This window comes from Lathamus discolor, chromosome 15 (assembly GCF_037157495.1).
Source record: "Lathamus discolor isolate bLatDis1 chromosome 15, bLatDis1.hap1, whole genome shotgun sequence".
Classification (NCBI taxonomy): Eukaryota; Metazoa; Chordata; class Aves; order Psittaciformes; family Psittacidae; genus Lathamus; species Lathamus discolor.
The window spans coordinates 8839437-8861968 of NC_088898.1; the positions used below are offsets into that span (position 1 = coordinate 8839437).

The following is a 22532-nucleotide window of genomic DNA, read 5'->3' on the forward strand; positions in this document are numbered from 1 at the left end:
AGACGTGCATGAGAAAGGAACAGGAGGAGAAGGGATTCTGCATCTTGGAGATGAATGAAACTGAGCGCTCGTCAGAGTAATCTGAATTGCTTTTAAGCTGTGATGATTACTGCATTACTTACTATAATCAAGCTTTTACTTTTCATTTTCATTTGAAGGCAATGCGTTTGCTTGATTTGTTTCTGTTGCCACCAAAAGATCATTATTTCTGATACAGTTATTTTCTGTCCTGCTTTCTCTTTTTCAGCTCAAGGGTGCTATTTCAGCAGGATTCATCTTTTACCTCAATGAGTCTAATTTCTGTTCCTGATAAAGCAAACCTGATAAAGCTCTGAATTCATACTTTTATTTTTTGGTAGAACATCACTGTTATTTCATAAACAATTTCTTCTTTCCAACAGGATGGGAAAAGCTCATAAACACTTTTGTGTTCCTGAGTAGCTGTTTACAATAGCAATTTACTATACATCAGTGAATCTCACTGCAGAGAACTGACTGTGACCTGTGAGTGCTCCACCTCTGAAAATACAGCCCCAGCTACATATATAAGGCTATGCAGCAGTCATACAATGAGCACTCTTTCTTTACAGGGGGGTAGTTTATATGAGTAATGTTGCTGACTCTAAATTTCACTTATTCCAGGGCCACTTTATCTTCTGCCTTAAAATAGGCATGAAGCTTAATGCTGCAGTTTACAACTGACAAATCAGACCCATTTCCCTTCATGCGTCACCTTATAAATTGTTAGGCATTCAGATTGGGATGATTCAGATGGATTCTGTTCTTGTTCTAATGCTGATGTGTCGAAAGTGCAAATAAATAAGTGCTAAAAAGTCATCAAAAACAAAGGCCAATGCTAGATCGTATAGGAAGCTTTTCCATGCATAAAAATCCAGGTGTTACTCTGTCATTTTCCCGTATGACCACTAATTTGAAGGAATCAGTTGTATTTTCTAGCAGAGGACTTTCTATTCTTGCTGAGAAAATGACCTCAACTTTCAGCTTTAACAACATCAGAGCTAGCTCTGATGGTTCCCAACTTCCTCTGCCACCCTTGTGGTGGCCCATAAGAATGTTCATTTCTATGAATGCAGATTTCAGTTTTAGGTTGATATCAGTAACACTGAAAATCCAAAGCGCTCTGCCCCAGGGAGGTTTTGGGGACAGAATACTGTAATAAAAGGAAGGCAAATCCATTAAACAAAAGATACGCAGACATGGAAGAATTTTCCCCTTCTTTATATTTTTGGATTAGAAATAGTTTGGAAGAGTAAATAACATCCTTCATGTGGACACAACTAAAATCATAAACACCTGAATTCCAACTGCTAAGCTCAGTATCTTCCTACCCTTACAGCTGGGTGCAGTATTCGCTTCATAATGACAAACACTGTGTTGTTACTAGTGCAGTACAGTAGTCATAGTAAACTTGCTGGTCTCATAGTGGGTTGTAATTAATGTTGGCAAGACACTTGCAGCTGTAAGATGGTCTAAAAGCTGCTTTCTGTAAGCAGTCTTTCAGCATTAATGTGGTTATTATTTATTATTACAGTTCTTTTCTTACAGTTCTGTTGTGACATGTCTCTGAAGAGATTTTGCAAGTTATCTGAGGCAGCTGAGAATGTAAATGTGTGTGTGCGGGTGCATCTTTGTGTCACTGATTTAAAGTGGCATTCTTTGACGTGGAACATCGTTAAATAATATGTCGTCACCACTGGTCTGTAATGTGAGTAACTGATTGACTCTCTGTCCTTATTCAGAGGAGGAACCTGAGCTCGGAAAATTATCAGTATCAGAGACTGGCTGGGATGGTTTCCAGCTCACCTGGACAGCAGATGACGGGGCATATGAGAACTTTATCATTCAGGTGCAGGAGTCTGAGAATCCTGAAGAAACCCGGAATATCACAGTCCCAGGTGGACTGCGCGTTATGAATATTACAGGCCTCAAGGCCAACACACCTTATAACATCACACTTCAAGGTGTGATTCGAGGCTACAGGACCAAACCCCTTTCTGTTGAAACCATGACAGGTATCTTTTCAAGTCACTCACCCAGCCTGGTGGCTCCCTTTCTTTGCAGACAGGAATGGGAGCCAGAGCTATTGCAACCGCTTTGGCAAAGCTTGCTCACTTTGCATGGGGAGCACTGAACTCATTAAAGCTTGGCTGAACATCTCTGGCATGGAAATGTCTCTTGGTCAGCCTTTCCAATAAGAGTCTCAGTGCCCCCATAGAGCCTTTCACTTTTAGGAATGCTTTCCCCCCCACACCTCTGAATGGCTTGTTTTGTTCCCTTTACTTGCTTTATGCTGGTTGACACTAACAGCAAACCCCAACTCACTGATGTACATGCTTGGAAAAGCCCAGGTTGCCTTTAAAAATTACAAAAATCTATTCGTTATAGCCCAGATAATTAAAACCTAATAACAGGTTTAGTTTTTACCCTTTGGAAGCTATCCGTCAAATTACGCACTAGCTTCCATGTAAAGACAAACTTAGGTGTATAGTGTGTGCATCTAACTCAATGCAAGGCCAGACACCTTCTATATATTCTCATATAGAAAAGAACACAAATTAAGTCCTACCAAGAGTAGTGGTATAATAAGCCGTATAAGGTTGTTAAACAACCTGATTGGTCTGAAAAAGATGCAATGCAAGAAGACCAGCTTCAGCAGAACTGCCTTGGCATAAAACTGACCTGAAAGAAGGAAGGTAAGCCTTACATTAGGAGAAGGTTGCATGGAACCAATAATAAGCCACAAAAATAATTTTCTGGCTGATACCGTGAAAGATGTCAGTTTGAAATGAGAGCTTATCTGGAGCTTTGTGAGGGGTGAATACATACCTCTGCCTATCCTGTATGGCTCAGTGGCTCTTCCTTCAAATAATTTTTGCTAGACAATATCTGATGCCTCTGGGCTTCCTTGCAGACCTTTGCAGCCTCCTGTGATTGTGAGGTAGCCAGAGCTGGCTCATATTTGATTTCCCCCAGCACAGAATGGGACAAAAGTGCACTATAAGAACTAAACGGAGTTAAAACATGACACACAGTAGAGCTTGCTTGTTTCAATAATGCTTTAAGCAGCCTGGCTTAGGTAGAAATGTGTCTGGCACAAGGCACTCCCCTTAGGCTGTGTCCTCCTGCAGAAGTCCTGTGCTTTGAGAGTCCCGAGTGTGAGCTGGTAGCAGATTGCCCATTGAAAACTGACAAATGTGGCTAGACAAAGGAGGCTGTACAAGGACAAACAAGAAAACAGACATCATGGGTGTCCTGCCTAACTATGCAATGTGCCCTCTTCTTATTAACTTCATAAAAGCAACAGAAGATGCCCTGCTGATGTTTTCCCTTCCCTTTCTGGGTCACGCTCAGCACCCGGCTTTTCAAAATTGTCCCTTCTGGGGACCTGCAATTGTCAGAAATTTCAGAGTCTTCCTGTAACATCCGAGGGATGTCTGCAGAGAGGAAGAAACCCCAAGGCAGCAATCACTGTTCTGCATTTTGGCCCCAGCTCCAAAATTTTATGCCAGCTTTCATAGGCTTAAGCTAAAAGGGAAGGTGAAAAAGCAAGCAAAACACAACCTTTTCCTTGGGATAAAGAAAGAGCTCTAGGTTTAGCTTCTAAAACTGGAAGCTGACTTTTCCAAATGCCCTGGGGGCATTCACAAAAGTTCTTCTGCATCTGCTTTCACACTCGGACCTCGAAGACACATGGCTGCTTTTGGAGGAAAAGGGAAATAGACATAGCTATTTCCTTATTTAACACATTGAGATGCTTTTTGATTTCTTCCCCTTAGTAACTGCCTGCTTGTAGCAAGCTTTTACCCAAACCCTCTTCTCCAGCGGCAGCTGGGAGTGCTGCCAGCATGAGCAGAGCGAAGTACAGTGTTTCTGAGCAGGAGGAGATCCAGGGCTGTTCCTCTCTGACCTATGTTGTTTCCCTTCTCAGGAGCGCACCCGGAAGTTGGTGAGCTAACAGTTTCCGACATTACTCCTGAAAGCTTCAACCTTTCCTGGACAGCCACCCCTGGGGACTTCGACATCTTTACTATTGAAATTATTGATTCTAACAGGTTGCTGGAGACCATGGAGCTCAACATCTCAGGCAACTCAAGAACTGCTCATATCTCAGGGCTTTCCCCCAGCACTGATTTTATTGTCTACCTCTATGGGGTCTCTCATGATTTCCGCACACAGGCAATAAGTGCTGCAGCTACAACAGGTATACAAAACTACCTCAATGCTAACCCTCCTTTCTTCTAACTCTTCCTTACAGGTTGTGCCCCTTTCCCTTGCCCTCAACTACCCCATCAGTCTACCCATTACCAAATCCTCTACCTCACTGTCTGAAACCTTCTAAGGAAGACCTGCTGGAGACATTTTGAACTGTGAATGTTAATCCACCATCCCATCCAGCAAAGTCAGTCAATCACATTATAATGCAATTTTATTTACACAATAAGTTTGCTCTTGTTCAAACATTCAGGTTGGGTGTCCTGGGTTCAGCAGTAGCAGTCACTGGGGCAACCTCTGCCACAGCAAAATACATTTCCCAAGAGCCAAGTGGGAGATGATGCCTTGTGTTAACCTTGCATCATGTGTTTGTGTCTGTCACACACATACAGGAGACACTATTCCTCTCAGATAAGCTGATTTCTAGATACAGCTTTTATCCTGATGCTTTAAATAGACTTCAGGCACATTTCAGTCTGTGGCAGCAGAATCCCATAAGGTAGATGCATTACCTGAATTCAGCCTCGGAGTTCAGGTTGCGTTGGGTGAGAGATTGAAAGAGCCCATTTGTCTTGATGTTGGTGAAAGAAACAGGAAGGCATTTAGCTCTTGGCACATTGCTCATCTTCAGGTTTTAGAGTTGGCAGTTTTTATAGAAAAGACGGGGAAGTCAAATGTTCAATGTGCTCTAGGTAGTAAGAGTATGAAAGTGGAAGGAGAGGAGTAGACTACAGAAACAGAAGGTGCATTCTCACAGTAGGCAGATGATAGTTCATGTTGTGATCATTTAAGTTTTGCCTGCTCCTATGACAGTTTTTCCCAAGATCATGGCAATTTATCATAGCAATAGATGAATGCGGCCAGTGACATTTAGCAGAATGGCAAATTTCAGTGATCAGATAATACAGAGTTCCAGTTTCCAGCATCAGCAGATGGGTTACATGGGCAGGGCTGCAGGGGTAATGGTATGAACAACACTGAAAAACACAAAGCTAGATGATCTTTGTGACCCATGGCTCATGTGTATTCAGACTTCTATATTCTATATTTATTTTGTTGCTTTGGGATTTAATGATTGCAATACATTTCCATTTGTTTTTCTTTCTGTAGTAGAGGAACTTCTCCTTAGCAAACTCAGTGTATCAAATGCTACCTCAGACAGCATGTCACTGACGTGGGAAGCGCAGGACAATGCCTTTGACCATTTTATTCTAGAAGTCAGAAACTCTGACTTCCCTTTGGACTCCCTGGTGCACACAGTGCCAGGGGCCTCCCGGCGCTATGTAGTCACCAACCTCAAAGCTGCCACTAATTACACTGTCCAACTCCATGGTGTAATTGATGGGCAAGGTGGTCAGACCTTGACAGCACTGGCAACCACAGGTATTTCACCTTCCAGGTTTGCTTTTTGCTCTTCTTTCTTTTGCTGTCCACCGAACTGCTCTAAAACATGGCTCCAACTCATCATCCTGCCTTTGGTAAATTATAGGGAGATCACTGAGGGGAAGCTGAAAAATGCTGGGCTTGAGGGTGCTTGGTAAAAGATCTGAGACAATGGAAAAGGCTGAAGAAGTGCCCCCAGCATTAAGGGAGCCAATAGTAAACCATGATTGGTTTCCTTATATATACACTTACCTGCAAGTTCTGTGTATATATAACTGACTTGCTCCAGAAGGTCAATGTTTTTCACAGGGTATCTTTGCACTTGATCTGGAAAAAAGTTCTTGCTCATCCCATCCTCACATGCTTTGTTGTGGATGGGAAGCCTTCGTGTCTTTATCAGCTCGGAGAGGCACCTGCATGCCATTTTTGTTCTTCATTCTTAAACCCAAATGTCTTCCATGACATTTGCATCTCTTGTTGGAGTTTCATGAAGCATGCTAAATGACCAACCAGAACTGCATGGAGTGGTCTGATGTTCTGATGTTCTTCTCTGCCTGGTATTTTCATGTGTTCCCAGCAGAAAGCAGGGCTCAAGAAGCAGCTTCACTCTTTCTTGATGGTCAGTCCACCACTGTCACTTGTATTGCTGCCTTTGAGTGTCTAAGACCTGTCCTGTTTCGCTGGATGCCAGAGCTTTTCTTGTGGTGATGGTGATTCCAGGACAGCAGGAGATCACTAGGACTTGCCTTTTGCATGTAGTGTTCTTTGGAGTCTGGGTGTCTTGACGTGAACGTGCCTGACTGGATGTAAGCAGCATGTGAAGGAATGTGGCCATTTCAAGATGAGATTGGAAAGGACTGGTTTGCCCTCTCTGACCTGCATGCAGGGCTGATGGCTCATGCCTGGTTTCACTGGGTTTTGCACCCAAGCCTGTTTGCTTTGGGGATATTTTCTCATCTCCTCCCCTGTCTTCAGAAGTACCATGCTTACATGGTGACATCCTCACTGTCAGCCATGAAGGCATTGACGGTCACTGGTTGTTAGCATGATGACAGCATGTGTCCTTAACTGGGGCCACTTGGATTCACCTGTTCCTAGTCAATCCCAGAGAGGAAGGTGGACTATTTGAAAGTCTTGCAATGAGGGACAGGAGTAAAAGTTGGAACATCTCTCAGCAGTTCATGTTTTAGTTAAGAAAAGGATTTCATTCTGTCACTGTTCTCTCTGTCAGTGAGATACAGCTTTCTTACTTTTCTCCCAGCATGAATCACTTGCATCATTATTTTCCTGTATCTCACTGCATTTTCCAAGGTGTTCTTGGTTCATACTCGATTGGCAACAGGAAAAAAGAGAAAATCAGCCCAGAGAGCAGACATGGTATTCTCTGACCCCTGACTGCTGGGTCGTGTTTGTGCTCTCTCTGGGCTTTAATGAATCTTTAATGATTTTACGTTGAATGGAATAGCTTTAAAACAGGATGGGCGAGGAGCAATCCCCCTACTATAGCCTGAAGGCCAAATTTGTCTCCTGGCAGGGGGGATATGTGATTCTAATCTCCTATAGCAGACAAAGAAAGTCCTAGCTTTTCAAGGAAGTACTCTGACCACCGAACAGTCAGGAAGGAGAGCAACAGCAGTGCTGTGGAGTTATTTTTGGTCAGTCTATTAGATATTCTCTGATTGTGCCTAATCAGAGGATGAGGAACACCTTATCTGTGGAGTCCAGGGAGGTTTTGGCCTGAGATTAGTGCTGAGATTATAACTGTTAGGATTAAAACCCCTCATAAACTTCAGGGTCCAAATAGAAAATGCATCTACAGCTCCAGGCAACAGAAATGCTAAACAGAAGCTGAACTGGATTTCAAGGATGTCTGATTTGGACTCACCTAATTCCTGCCTGAATCCTACTTTATCTACTTTGGTATTGCTGTGGGCTTGTATGCCCATCAAATTCCCAATGTGGAGTTCCTGCAATTTCAATGGTGTTACCATTTTACCGCAGGACTATGTAATGCTGGTGATTCTGTAAATCGGGCCCACATTTCATTAGGAAAATGAAATTTATTTAAGAAAATGGAATGAAAAACTCAAAGTCAGCACTAATTTCAGTGGCGTCTTTCCAAAACCTTACAAAACAGCTCTTGCAATGCTCCTTTTTTTATTCTTCAACCACTGCAAAACAGAGCTGATACATTCAGCCTTAGCTTTGAGCTTTTATAGATCCCCACTGCTGTCCCCCGGCCCCGCAGTGTAACGCTGTGTCTTCACCTATGTTCCTTTCTCCTTCAGAGGCTGAGCCACAGCTGGGCACACTCACCCTCACAAACGTTACCCCCGACAGCTTCAACCTGTCATGGACCACGAGAGATGGGCCTTTTGCCAAGTTTGTTATACACATTAGAGATTCCTATGCAGCACATGAACCCCAGGAGCTCACGGTGCCAGGAGGTGCTCGCAGCGCTCACATCTCAGGCCTGCTAGATTACACTGGCTATGACATTAACATTAAGGGGACCACCAGTGCAGGTGTTCACACAGAGCCCCTCACTGCTTTTGTCATGACAGGTACCTGCTTAAAGGTTTGGAGTCTATTCATTGGCTCATAAAAATAGATATTCCAGCATGGATAAAAAGAAAGGCTCTCTACAGCATTGAATATCTTGTCCAGCAACAGTGGTTTTGTTTGCAAACTTATGCAAGGATGGGTCAGACCAGCCATGTTGACCTTAAAAAAAAATATCCAGGAGGAATGCAAGTTTAAAGAGGCTTAAGAGCCCTCTGGAGTCATAGAATCATGGAATGGTTTGGGTTGGAAAGGACCTTAAGATCATTTAGTTCCAACCCCCTGCCAAGTCTAATAACCTTTTCCCATGTCTAATAATCTTTAACTCCTGCCACAGAGTTCATGTCCTATATGTCTTATGTGGCCAGTATATGCTACTAGGGCTTGTTGCATAGACATACAGATGCCCTAAATAGGATTAATGGAGAAACTGAGGCCTTATTCACCTCTCTTCACTAACATGCAGTGGAAACGCCAGTTACAGCAGCAGCATCCTCACAGCATCTGGGTTGTGGCTTCCTGTGAAAGGCAATGTCCATGATCACTTTCCTTAAGGCAAATGGCTGTTTTGCACCAGCTCCAGCCTGCTCCCTCCTGACAGTCAGTCACACAAGCAGAAGAGAGCAACTGCTTTCAGCCCCCTGCTCTTTTGCTCCACCAGAGCCCAAATGCTTCCTTGCTGAAAATAAACCTTGGACACTGGTATTTGGAGAGGAAGCTTCCTACAGCTAGGTAAACAGCAGAAGGATGTGCCAGCAGTTCACATAAACCTGCTGGGCTTAGAGTGTTGGTGTCACTCAACACCTATCCCAGGAAAGTAATTTCAGCTCACTATTTGTTTACCCACTCTCCCAAAGACCTAAGCAAAATGTGAATCTTTGGGACTGCTTGGTTAGAAGTAAGTAAGCTGCACAAATGTCTCCAAATTGAGCAAATTTGAGCTGAATCTCTGGCACCCAAATGTGTAAACATCAAAACATAAGGACTTCCAAATTATAAAGCTTCAGGAGGGAATTTTCATGCCAAGTTCTAACAGAGCGTCGACTTCAGCTGTTATGAAATGTCAGAACCAAACCCGAAACCCTTTCCCAGAGAAAGTTCAGTGTTCAACCAACTGGTATTTTCTGAAGTGAGTGGAATGTGAATGATTGGAAGATGGGATGAGTTTAGCTCCTGCAACGCATCAAGGTTTGATTAATAGTGTAGAGAAATACTAGTCATGCCTTGGATTCAGGATCATGACCAGGGCTCAGCAGAGCCAGTTGATCTTCCTATCTATCTGACTTGTCAGATTTCGAGTGAGCAAAATACATCTTGTGAGAATTTGGCCTCTTTATTTAACTTGATGGGAAAGTTTTGAGGAGCTGATCCCCAGCTTTGACGAACGTCATGCTGATGGGAAACACAAAAACACAGCTCACTGGAATTTCTTGAAGTTGTCAACAGGCCACGCTAGCAGTGCCTGTGAAGCTCTTTGGACACGTTAGCTCTGTTCTGCCATCGTTAGCCCCTGCCCTTAGCCAGCACAAACCCTGGCTTCTCTCCCATCCCAGCAAAACCCAAAATATTTAGTGCTTGTACTGGCTATGACCCTGACTGATTAATGTCCTGCTTCTGGCAACTCTGACCCCTCCACCACTGAAATGAAAAGCTGGAGATATTCATGTGAAGTAGAGAGATAAAGAAGCAAAATACAGGAACCGCGAATGCCAAAGTTGAGGCTTTGTCCCTAAAACACCAATGGTAGAGACAAGTGGAAGGAAATGAAAGCTTTATGCATAGCATTTCCAAGCCAGTTTTGGTTATAACTGTCTTGCAGTGCATGTGTAACAGAAGAAATGTACTTATACAGTGAGCTTGGAAGGAATTTCAATAGAGCTTGTGAATTAATGGTGCCGAGACACCCTTGATGAAAATTTAGCATCTAACTTCTGGAGGCTCCATTGAAAATCCTGGTCTTGTGGTCCTGGCTATGCACTTCTATTAAATCCATACTTTGGGGAAAATGTGATTTATGTTTGGTGAAATCTGTGACACTTTCTAATTTGCAATGTTTTTCGCTTCTTTTTTGTGTGTGTTTTTGCACCTTCCCTTCTTTCAGAGGCCATGCCCCAAGTGGAAAACCTAACTGTCTCTGATATTAACCCTTATGGGTTCACAGTGTCGTGGATGGCATCGGAGAATGCCTTTGACAACTTTCTAGTAGTCGTGGTGGATTCTGGCAAGCTGCTGGACCCACAGGAGTTCCTCCTTACGGGAGCCCAGCGGCAACTGAAGCTTAAAGGCCTTATAACTGGCATTGGCTATGAGGTTATGCTTTATGGTTTTGCCAAGGGGCACCAAACAAAGCCCCTAAGCACTGTGGCTGTTACAGGTATTTTAATGTGAACAAATTGTTCTCTTCCATCCTTTTTTTCTTGCTTTTCTTCTCACATGGAAGATGTCTCATGCAATCCATTTGCAAAGCAAACCTTGGCTTTTGCATCCTTTTCTGCATCATGGCTACACATAACTCCTTGTGATTGACAGATTCACCAATGAAATTCTGTTCCTTTTAACTCGATGTTTCCCTTTTCCCTTTACGAGGGATCCTGTAGAGGCGCATGAAGTGGGTTGAGGGGTGAAAGTTTCTGGTGTGGTCACGCAGGTTCTTCTAACTGAAGTCTTTAAAGATAAAAGGCTGCATGTGGGAGCTCATCTTGTTAATAGCTGATGGGCACATCAGCATTCTCCAACTTGCAACCATCAGGACCTTCATAAAGAGTCATGGATTTCTTGCCCATGGCCTCCTTTCTATCACTCTCTGCGTGGGTTCCACCCAAAGACCATCAAGTGTGATCTGTGCCACCTGTAAGGCTGGCTGGCATCTCTCTCCAGAAGCTCATGTGTTCACCTTCATCATAGCTGCTGTTTTCCAGTAGCGTTTGAGCTTTCTTGAACAATCATTGCAGACCTATTCTCTAGCCCCATAACCATCCAGTCTCATCTGCATGACACTGTCTATGCAGTAGTAAAGCTGGGGGTTACCTCATTGGAGGTTCTTCTGTGGAAGAAAGAAGTGCTTTGGAGATGCTGTAAGACAGTAACAACTCCAGTAGCATTTCTGTAGGTAATGATGCTTGACCATAGCATGCTAAAGATATTTTGCAGGTAATGAATAACTTAGAGCTCCTGGGATCCTCTTGAATGGGTTCTTTCATTAAAGACAGTCTTGCATTTGGATTTAAGTGTGTGGTTTAAGGGATATGAGTTCTTATGATTCCCCTCGCTGCTTCGGCATTTGTTTAATATTGAAGTAAAGGTTCCATCTGCTCTGAAGCATCACAGATGCCAGAAGTGCATGAAACAAGGGGTTTGCATGAAGTAAAAGACTCTTTGAAGTGGCTTCTGTATTGTCCTCCTAACAGAGAGATATCTGACAACATTCAGGCATGCCTTCTATAACAAGAGCTTGGGTTTATTATACATGAAGGTTTCACAGAGTTAGCAAGGGAGAAATGCACCTGTAACTTACTATTAGCATGTGTACCTTTGCATGTCAGAGGCAAATGGTGTATGTCCATGCAGTGGGTTTGCTATTAGAGTGGAAGTTTGAATGAGCCTGCACACACTCACATGTATCTTCTTCAGTATGTGAATAACGCTAACAGTCTTTTTACTTGGTTTTTTTCAATAGCTGGCAGATTGTTTCCCTTTCTTTGAGCTGTGGTTGGATTCTTGCAGTGTGCTACAGCCAGACCTTAAAGAGGTCTCTAATGAACTGATTAAAAAGTCATTTCTTTTCCCTACTGTTATCTTCTCCTTTTTTAGAAGCAGAACCCGAGGTGGACAACCTTCTGGTTTCAGATGCTACTCCAGATGGCTTCCGTCTGTCCTGGACTGCAGATGATGGGGTTTTCACCAGTTTTGTTCTCAAAATCAGGGATACCAAAAGGAAATCTGATCCACTGGAACTAATAGTACCAGGCCATGAGCGCACCCAGGATATAACAGGGCTGAAAGAGGGTACTGAATATGAGATTGAGCTCTATGGATTTAGCAGTGGAAGACGTTCCCAACCCATAAATGCAGTAGCAACCACAGGTATTGTCTTTGCAGTAGGAAAAACATAACATGGTCATGCCTGTTTCTTTCAGCATCTCTCCTTTTCATAGCCTGCTTGAGATGTTACAAACTGTCTCCTGCATGTCCCTTATCCAAGTTACTGGTTCAGTGTGGTGTATTTACTTGTAATCAGTCATCTCAGATTCCTTAGCTTCATCACTGTCTGTTTAATGTGGTTTGATTTAATTACTTTTTAATATGGTTTGATTTAATTATTTTTATGATCTGGAGTTAGGTAACAGATTATAGCAATTAAAGCACAGGCTCTGAGGGACAGAAATATTGTCTCTGTATCAGCCTTTTTCTGTGATTCCTGACAGTAATTACATATTGGCACTGCACAACATTTTACCCCCTTAGAAAAGAGGTATGACGAAACGAATATACCAGAGCTATTGAGGAGTTTATTTACAGCTTGATCAGCAAAGGACCATTAATTTGGATCTTAACAGGAACAACATGTGCTTGATAATCAAAACTCAACTTGAGCTTCTTGCAGAATCAAAGCTTTGAACTCCCTCAGCAGAAGTTGCTATATATCCTCCTCCTTGTCTGTCAGAAACCCTGATGGGAATGAAGAAACACTGTAAACATAATTGTAAATGGCTTCTGTTTGAAGTTAGCCTAAGCCTATTTGTGCTCCTGAAAAACCTCCACCAGAACAGAGCTTCATATTCTCAGTGTCAGGGAGAAGGACATTTTTGCTTTTGTAATGGGAATATTTTCTTCTTCCATTATTTTTCTATGAATATATGCAGATACTAGGCAAGTAAAAAGTTCTCGAGGCTTAGGTTGAATTCTTTAGCTTAATTATACAAAGAAAAGGTTCATAATTTGAAGCATTTCATTTTGGTACTTTTGAATGGAGCTTTTCTTCTTTTTTTCCCCCACCAAAATCATAGTTTCATTTGGAAACATTTAAATCCAAAGCAAATGAAGCACTGACCCACATTCACTCTCTTAAAAATGCTCATCTGCTATGAAAACACAGTAGTTTCAAGTCAGCCTAGTTTCATGAGGGGAATGAGAAGGGACCAGGTGAGTTCAGTGTGTGAGGAAGCCAAGAGAAATGCATAAAAGAGGCATTTGCCCAGTTGTAGCAGTGTACTCCAGACGACAGTAACTCAGCTCTGAACAGCTTCTCCTGAAACACCCCAGACTCATGATTCACTCTAATGTCTGTGGTGCCAGTTGTTAGCATGGAAAAGTGCATTTCTGACCAGCTCTACTGATTGCCATCACATCCCTTGAATAAACAACAAGGGCATGTTTACCCTCACCCGGACATTTACATGAAGCAGAACATGCATCCATCACAAGCCACCATTCTCCAGGCTCATGTGGGTTGTCTCATAATGGAGAGGGATGTTTAAAGTCAGCTGCACTTGTTAGCAACATGTCCCCATTTTCACCGACTTCCAGAATATTTATGGTAAACCACTAAGAGTTCCCATTTTCCTCATGACTACTTTCTTCACTTCTTTCAGGGAGATTTAGCACATGTCACCTACTGAAACCAATAGCCCAGAAGATGTTTGTCAGATACAAATAGCCTGTGGATAATTGTTAATAGAGCTGGAGCCACAAAAATCCAGCTAAGTAATTCAAACTGCAGGTTACACCATGTTGGGAAGCTGGGCCACTGAGACATCTAACTAATTTATCTTCTTAGGAGTGGATTATTACACAAATATATGTGTATTTGTAGCATGTCCAGTCTGGTGACAAAGAAATATTTCTGTCCCTGAAAGGTGTAGCTCACCCAGGCTTATATTCAGCCTTGCTTTATTCTGGCCTGTGTACAAGTTACAAGGAATAAATTAGCTAGAAAGTCTTTAGGTTTAGTAGAGGAGATAGTAAAACAACAGTTGGAACAAAGCTAGCAAACAGAGCAGCAAACCTAAACCAAACACTACCTGGAAATAAAGGCAGAAGAAGAATGTAGATTGAAAATCCTTCTCTGTACTTACCACTCCAGCTTCTCCCTTTCTCCCCACCTGGGCATGTGCCCTTGTACACACAGATGTTGTCTTCAGGGATCAGGTCCAAGCAATCTTCCCACACCATCACAAGTAGTTCTTCCTCCGTTGTTTACTTACATGTGAATACACATACAAGTGAACAGCAGTTTTCCCCCAGATCCTTATAATGACATTGTTAAAAGGTTATCTTCTTTGGGCTATGATGGTACCCTACTCTGCATTTATCTGTTATTTTACCCTCATCGCTTCTGCTGTAGTCGAAATCATCAGTTATAAAAACACTGTAATGCAAGGCAGCATCATGCAGATCTGCAGTGTCCAATCAAGCTGGCTCAAGGGAGTTTGTCCACTGCTGCTTTCAGAGGGACAGTCGGTGTCTTTTGGAAATTCATTTGTATAATGTTTGTTAAGATGCAGTTCGGCCCCAACTGGGGACCCCAACCTGGTTATGTCTTGTCCTTGGTAGGAAATGTGGGTCTTATGCTGCTGCTTTCCTCTTCTTCTAATGGTGTTCTGCCACACCATGAAGTATTTTCCAGCTGAGAGGATCACCAAATACTTCACATGCTCTTTATACATGAGAAAAGTCACCTGATGCTTCCTGTTGCCTGGGAGAAGAACACGCTCCTATAGCCTGTTAGGAATGGAAGAACAAGCTCCTGGAAAAAATCCCCAAAGAATAGCAGCTACTCAGATTTCATGGGTGCTTCAGCAACCTCACAAGGAAGTTCTCTGTCTCTCATACAGCTCATGGGGAATGATGCTGGAGGGTAATGCCCATTACCAGTGTCTGCCCAACAGATGAAATGGGGTTTTGTGAGTGACAAGACAGAAGCATGCTGGACATTTTTATGCCTGCTTAATTTTGGCTTTCAGGTACCTCCAGAAGATGGTTTCATTTGCTGCTTTTTAACTTCCCTGTGCCCAAAGGTACCACTCATGCATCTCTGGGACTCATTCCAGGACTGATGCTTGTTGTCGTTGTCCGCTGTACTTCCTTTGCTAGGTTTGCTTCCAGCAAAGTACCTGCAGTTGTGGCACTTGAGGATGTGGAACTCTCAAATAGTCAAGGCTTTTCTTAGTACTGTTTGTGATACAGTTTACCTGCTGCAGGAAAAAAGTGTTAAGCACAAAGAAGTGTGCATAGCAGAATCCAAGTGGGATGGATTGGGTACTTAATTTTCTGGGAAAGGCTGGAATCCTTCATGTCTATGAAAATTGAGTCCTGGTTCATCTCTTTGGTCTCCAGAGTCAACACTAGCACTTTTCACCAGTCACAAAGTGCACCTACAATGTGAAGTGAAATCCGTGTGATATTCACTTCTCTTTCCTTCCCAGTTTCTCTTTATGCTCCTCTGTTTCCTTCAGACTGTACCTAAATCAGTAACAATTTCCTGTGCCGAGTACTTTTACCAACCCCACCCTACTTTCTGAGTTATCTTTAATTCTTTCCTCTTTTTGGCTTTTCCATGAGAGCAAACCCCTCAAACTCAACACGTCTCATGAGCTCCAGATGAATAATTTACATTTCTCTGGAGAGCTCCGTTGTTTCTCTTTCCTCGCCTTTCACTTGATTTAGTGCCTTGGTGCTACAGCTTTGGGGACACATGGAACAAACAGCCTTTTGACTTCTTGTCCACTGACACGTTCTTTCCAAGCTATTTCAAGCCCAGTCACTTTTTTTCTCCTCTTATCCCCTGCCCCTGCCCTCAACCTGTCTCCACTGCTCTTAATGTGGCTTGATATCCCCCCTGTGCCTAATGGCCCACTGTGTGTGGGCTGTTTAATTTCTTCACAACTGTCAGGGTTGTTTTGGTTACAGTCAAAAGAGAGGATTGGAAGTGAAATGCCTAAGGTGAACTTTGAAGTGGCAGGGCTCTTTACCGTGTCCTTCCAGGAGCCCTTTCCATGCTTGTTTTACAGTAGCTGAATTAAGCCTTAAACTGGAATGTTTCACATTAAGCGTTGGTTTGCATACTAAGGTTGGGTCATTTTGGCAAAACTTGGGCTTTACTTACCCAGCTTGCTGATCTAATTTAGATGGGCAATGTAGTGCTCAGGCTTATACAGGGAGAGGCTGTGTTGTATGACAAAGAGCTGCAGTGGAACCACAAAATGCCTTCCTCATGATGAAATGGACTTGGATGTCCTCTGGATGGATGTGCTTGAATGCACCTAAGAAAATCGTGGTCTCAGATAGAGATTCCAAGAAGAAAATCTTATCACTTCTGGTTTGAAGCCAACAGAAGCTACAGCCAGTCAATGCTGGAGAGAATGGACCCTTGATGAACGCCTGCACCTGAGTCCTGGTCTTTTTTAGGCATCATATAGTAGAAACCTTATGCTCAAGTAGAGATCTCTCCACTGCTAAGGGCTGCCATTGCTGTGTGTCACAGACAGGGCTCTGAGACCCAGTGGAATGTCTGAAAATCATCCAAGGGAAACTGGGGTGGAAAAAATATAAGTACAATGACTCCTGGGTAATAGAAGGGCATTCCTGTGAGTATTCTTCCATACTCTTCTATCACACTGCAGTCTCTGTTACTTCTATGTACATGATATGTAGGCATACATCTAGGGTATTTTTAAGCTATGCACTATGGTAATGTTACTGAAAAAGGAGAACATAGACCACACGGATAGTTGCTGTCAGTGTGTGATAAAACCATTAGCTGTTTGGTACTCCCTGCATTAGAGCTGTTCAGGACAGAATGTCGATAGCATCAGCTCTTGGGATAGAGGGATAAGACAAATCAGTGTTCCAGCACTAAGGACTGATAAGCAAATGATTTAACTTTTCTTTCTATGTGGTGTGTTTGTTCTCTCTTCTCCATTGACAGTTGTTGGCTCTCCCAAGGGAATTTCTTTCTCTGACATCACGGAAAACTCTGCTACAGTGACCTGGACACCCCCTCGCACCCGTGTGGAGAGCTACCGCATCTCTTATGTCCCTGTCACAGGAGGTGAGAACTGGGAGGAGGGACAGAGAGGGAAATGATAAAGGGAGAGCCGAAAGCTTTTCTTCTGTTGATATCCATCTCTCAGAGCAGCTCCAGATGATCTTAAATCTCTTTTTTCTTCAAGCTGCTGACCAGGACCATGGGTGTGCATGCACAGTCCCAGTAGTCAACCTCTGTCTGAACATAGTCCCACATCCCATGGGCAAGACTTTTAAGCCTGCTCAGAGCTAGATGTTGGGTGATTGTACCCCTAATAGGGCCACATTCACAAAACTCTCTATTCCTGCTGAGCCTCCTAACTAAGGCTTTATTTCCAAATTGTCTCATTATTTTGCATGCACTTTATGAGCTAAGCATATCTGAAAAGATGGCCCTTGGAAATAATAATCGTGATCCATGATTATAATGGTTTTCCAAGGCAGTGATTTTTCTTAGTACTCCCCAATGTTTTTTCATTCCAGCCATTATATCGCTGTTTTAGTGTTCAGCTTGAAAAACTTCCTATACTTAAACAGATTTTTAGCATAACTTAGGGACATCTCTGAAAGGAAATAGCTAAGGAGCACATACTGTGGACATCAGGACCATAAAAGACTTGCTGTTGACTCAGACAAGAAAACACATAGGCCTTTAGAAAATACAGTATGTAAGCACACATGTAACTTTAAATATATAGTGATACCACCACAAAGGAAAAGGAACACAAGCATAATGTTAGGCACCTAAGTGCCTTCCTGGAATAAATTGAGAATATGAAACAAATATATTTTGTGTTCTCACCCACATATGCAGCACCTCTTAAGACAACATACAGTATATCTTGGTTTGAAACGAGGTGGGTGAAGAAGAAACTTCCAGCCCTTGCCGGAAACAAAGCAAATCTAAACTGCAAGTCCTGTCCTCACAGGTGTAGGAACTTCCATGTACAAAGCACTGTGTTTTCACCTTGCATCTCATTTGTAAAATGAGATTTTTCTGAGCAGAAATTATGATCTTTTCTTGCTGTTGGCATACACTAGGAATGAATCAAACCAATGCCTTAGAGGTAGGTGTTATGGCAGCAATATTTTTTCCTGAGGCTGCCCTTTGACATTGGTGGTTGTAACCAAGTGGAGAAAATTCACCTCCTCCTGCACAAGTACATCCATGTTGGTCATAATGTCTTTAACTTAGAACACATCCTTCTAGCATTTACTGGAGTATTGTGTCACCAACCCCTTGGCATTTGGCTTCTTTCTAGGTACTCCAAATGTTGTTACAGTTGATGGAAGCAAGACAAGGACCAAGTTGGTGAAGTTAGTCCCAGGTGTAGACTACAATGTTAGTATCATCTCTGTGAAAGGATTTGAAGAGAGTGAACCCATCTCTGGCATTCTGAAAACAGGTAATACATAAAGAGGAAATGGGAGGTTTTCAAAGGCATTGTCTGTGCTGTAGGAAAGACTCAGAAACTGGAGCTGTAGGCCCACTGAGATCCCATGTTTGCTGTCCGCACAAACTGTAGGAAGATTTGTGTCCAGTCTTTTTTAGAGACCAGAACTTGTAAGTTTGCTCAGGCTGCCATTTGTTAACGGCTGAACCAACTTGCAGTGAGACAGAGACCATTCGCGTATTTACAGTCCTAATACATCAGAAAGAAAGAAACAGTCTAATTACTACCATTTTACAGATGAGGCAGTGAAGGGCCAGCTCAGCTGAGCAGCTCAGACCGGTTTTGTTGTGCGATCAAACTCCACATCTTCCAGGTTCCAGACTGTTCTAAGCATAAAAACAGCCTCTCTTCAATGTATTCTTCAATACAGCTTTAAATATCCCTGCAGGAAATGAGGGCCCACCATGCTGCTGCTGACCCCATCCTGCTGTCTCGTTCATTCTTTTTTTTGTGGGGGATAATAGATATTCACAGAACTAAGGCAAGGAACAAGATGCTGAGTATTGGATAATATAGAATCATATGGTTTGGGGTGGAAAGAACCTTAAGATCCTTAAGTTCCAAGCCCCTGCCATGGGGAGGGATGCCTCACACTAGATCATGTCACCCAAGACTCCATTCACACTGGCCTTGGACACTGCCAGGGATGGAGCATTTATCACTTCTTTTGGGCAATCTGTTCCAGTGCCTCAGCACCCTCACAGTAAAGAACTTCTTCCTTATATCTATCCTGAACTTCCCCTGTTTAAACCTATCACCCCCTATCATATCCCTTGATATAATGAAATTTGTAGCCCATTCCAGCTGTTCTGGAGGCAGGTATCTATCCCATCTGAGGGGATAAATCTGTGTGCAAAATAGAGTCCCATGAGGAAGCAAGGCAGGATGTGTGGGGATTTTGGAGGGTTGCTAGCTGTTTGATTGGTTTATTTTTAAACATGAAGGGCAAGCTGGTGGAAGGTCACAGTGGCTATCAGTTACCACATTAGTTATTTTTCCCAGCTCTGTTTCCTGAGTTTGCTTCAAAAAGCAGTCAGATTGGAGGGTGCTGAGAGAAATATGTCACCTCTGACAGAGCCATTAAGATTGGTGATATCAAGACTGATCTGAGAACATAGTGATGTCTGTTCCCAGTGCTGAATCTTCACGCATTGACCTCCCCGTTCCAGTGGAGGCATTTGATGTCTCTTTATAGGCACTCAAGTCTTTTCTGTGGAGCTCCACTATTCTGAAGGCGGTCATAAAAGCTGCATCAAGCAGCACTGTTTGCACATTTTGTACCATATATTTTCAACAGAGCATTGCACAGAGCTGAAGAATGTTTGTCAAATTCCCTGAATCTGTTATTCTCTTTCTTGCAGCTCTGGACAGCCCATCAGGCCTAATAGTGGTGAACATCACAGACTCTGAGGCTCTGGCAACCTGGCAGCCAGCAATTGCTGCTGTGGATAATTACATTGTCTCCTATGCTTCTGAGAATGGTAAGAAAAGTTATTGATGGGTCAGGGAGCTGACAGCATTACAGTCCTGAGACCGTCTCAGAAATGGGTGCAGCAGTGTGACACCAGGAAGATGGCAGGGGGTGTTACTTGAAGGAGATGCTTCCTTGCTGGAAGCAGTTTAACAATGATGCTATTAGTTAAACATCCCCAATTCAGGCACGAACAGAGGTAAGTGAATCTTGGAAAGAAAAGCTGGTGTTATTATTCATATGAACACTAGAGAGTGCTAATACCTCTAGATAAAGGACTCTAGTGTTAATTCACGTTCAGTGTAGATATGACCAGAGAGGTGCTCTCTGGGTTTTTACAGTTTTCACCTTGCTTGCAGCTAGTAAGGAAAACATCAGAGTGGAGCAGGGGGCTGAGTACATCATAACATGAGTGAACAATGGTGGGACCTGTTCTCTTTTGTGGTCTCTTCTTAGAACCAGAAGTCACCCAGATGGTATCAGGAAACACGGTGGAGTACGACCTGAAAGGCCTTCAACCTGCAACTGAATATACGCTGAGTGTCCACGCGCTGAAGGACACACAGAAGAGTGAGACCCTCTCCACCCGGTTTACTACAGGTGCTGTGTCCCACCTCAGTGCAGGGAGACCTGCCATCTCTTCTATTCCCACTGGGCTTCCATTTCTCGAATACATGAAAGTCAACCAGCGCATTGTGCCTTTTTTGTCAGAAACCTGGATTTTGATAGTATTTTCACCAACTTTTCTCTGGCTGAAGGCCGGTGTGATCCAGCTGGAGGTTTTCTTTTGTTAGTTCTGCGGAGTCTCAACGCAGGACTTCTTTGGGGTTCAAATGTTGGGGTACCAATGCTGAAGATACCCAGTTGGTTTCATACCGTGGCTTCCCATGAGCATCAATGAAATCATAGAGATTTCTCATTTTCTTGACTGGTCCCAGGGGGTTAACTAGAGAGCCAAGAGCTAAGCCATACAAATTCAGTGTTATAATTCCAGTGGAGAAGGGAAGCTGTAGCCAGACCAAGTCTGAAAAATTTTCCTATGCAAAAGAGGCATCATCAGAACCAGAGTTTTTTCCTGGGAATATGTAAATATTGATCTGTCTCGTAGGAAATAATAAAAGGCACAATATTGTTTCAAAAGACATTTCAGTTGCAGCTGCTTGCAAACTGAAGTGCCTGAGACAAGCCAATATTTTAACTTGGGTAAAGTGAATACCTTCATTTTAAAACCTTCAATGGGGAAATTACTTTTTTTGTTATGAAATTTAGGTTGAAGTATTTTTCAACTTTAAATTTCTGTGGAGAAAAAGTTTGCTTTCCTGGCCTGCTTTAATATACTGCCCATAAGATAGCCTGTGTACTAAACTCCACATAGACGTGATTGTCTGTTTTCTCCTTCAGGACTGGATGCTCCAAGAGATTTAAGTACTGCTGAGGTCCAGTCAGAAACAGCTGTGATAACTTGGAGGCCTCCACGTGCTCCTGTCACTGGTTATCTCCTGATCTACGAGTCCATTGATGGCAGAGTCAAGGTATAGCATTTGTAACCAAACCAGAACTGTGCCTCAAAACAGGGCAGTAAGGCTGCTCTGAAGTGTCCAGCAGTAGAACATAGTCACGTGCCTTAAGTTGAACATGGTAAAATGCTAAGTACCTGTTTCAGTGCTAGCTTGAACACAAATGCATTTAAAACCTGCTTAAGTACTTTCCTGTATTATATCCTGAAACAGAAGCTCAGTTGCAGCCTGAGTTTTGACAGTTATCTCTCCACAATACAGATAAAAGCACAAGCAACCATTTTGCCTCATTCCAAACCAGTATCATGGAATAAACTCATATCCCCCAAGGAATGTGATTTCTCTTTCTAATCTCAGGAGAATCCATCCCTGTGCAAGTGAGATCTCTAAGGCAGGATGTATCACCTTTGAAAGTGCCTTCTGCTCTACAGTAATTGTATTATGTTTGTACATAACTAGATTACAGTAGATGCTTAAATATGAGTGAGGTGAATCCCAGCAGAATTGACAGACATTTCTGGATGCCCAGCCTGGTACACCAAGAAGGGTTCCGATTTTCGAGAAGGCAAATTCCTTAAGCAAACTTAAAGTCTTTTAAAGCTACAAAAAAACAGCCTTTCAAAGGCTGGAGTATAATATTTCTTTGTTGTAAAGGGTGATTCTTCTCTATTTTTTATGAGTTTCACATACATCTATATAATTTATAGTTCAGGGCATGCAGACATTTATGCTAACTTGCTTTTAAACCACACAGCTTACACATTCTGATGGTCATGATGGTCATAAACATTTATTTCAAGTCAACTACTGAATAAAGTGGGCTTGATACAAATCTTAGACAAATAGAGCTTTTGTATTAAATAATTTAGATGTTAATTACCACAAGAA

At 42.7% G+C, this 22532-nt stretch overlaps 1 protein-coding gene across 1 annotated transcript in view; it reads left to right on the plus strand.

Moving 5' to 3' along the window:
- The window catches only part of TNC (tenascin C), a 72377-nt gene that overhangs the window by 42812 nt on the left and 7033 nt on the right, over nt 1-22532 (plus strand). Inside the window, 11 exon segments of the mRNA XM_065696071.1 lie at nt 1761-2033; nt 3950-4222; nt 5344-5616; nt 7905-8180; nt 10280-10552; nt 11989-12261; nt 17105-17227; nt 18465-18608; nt 20018-20137; nt 20584-20727; nt 21529-21659. Of these exon segments, the coding sequence (XP_065552143.1) occupies nt 1761-2033; nt 3950-4222; nt 5344-5616; nt 7905-8180; nt 10280-10552; nt 11989-12261; nt 17105-17227; nt 18465-18608; nt 20018-20137; nt 20584-20727; nt 21529-21659 (2303 nt within the window).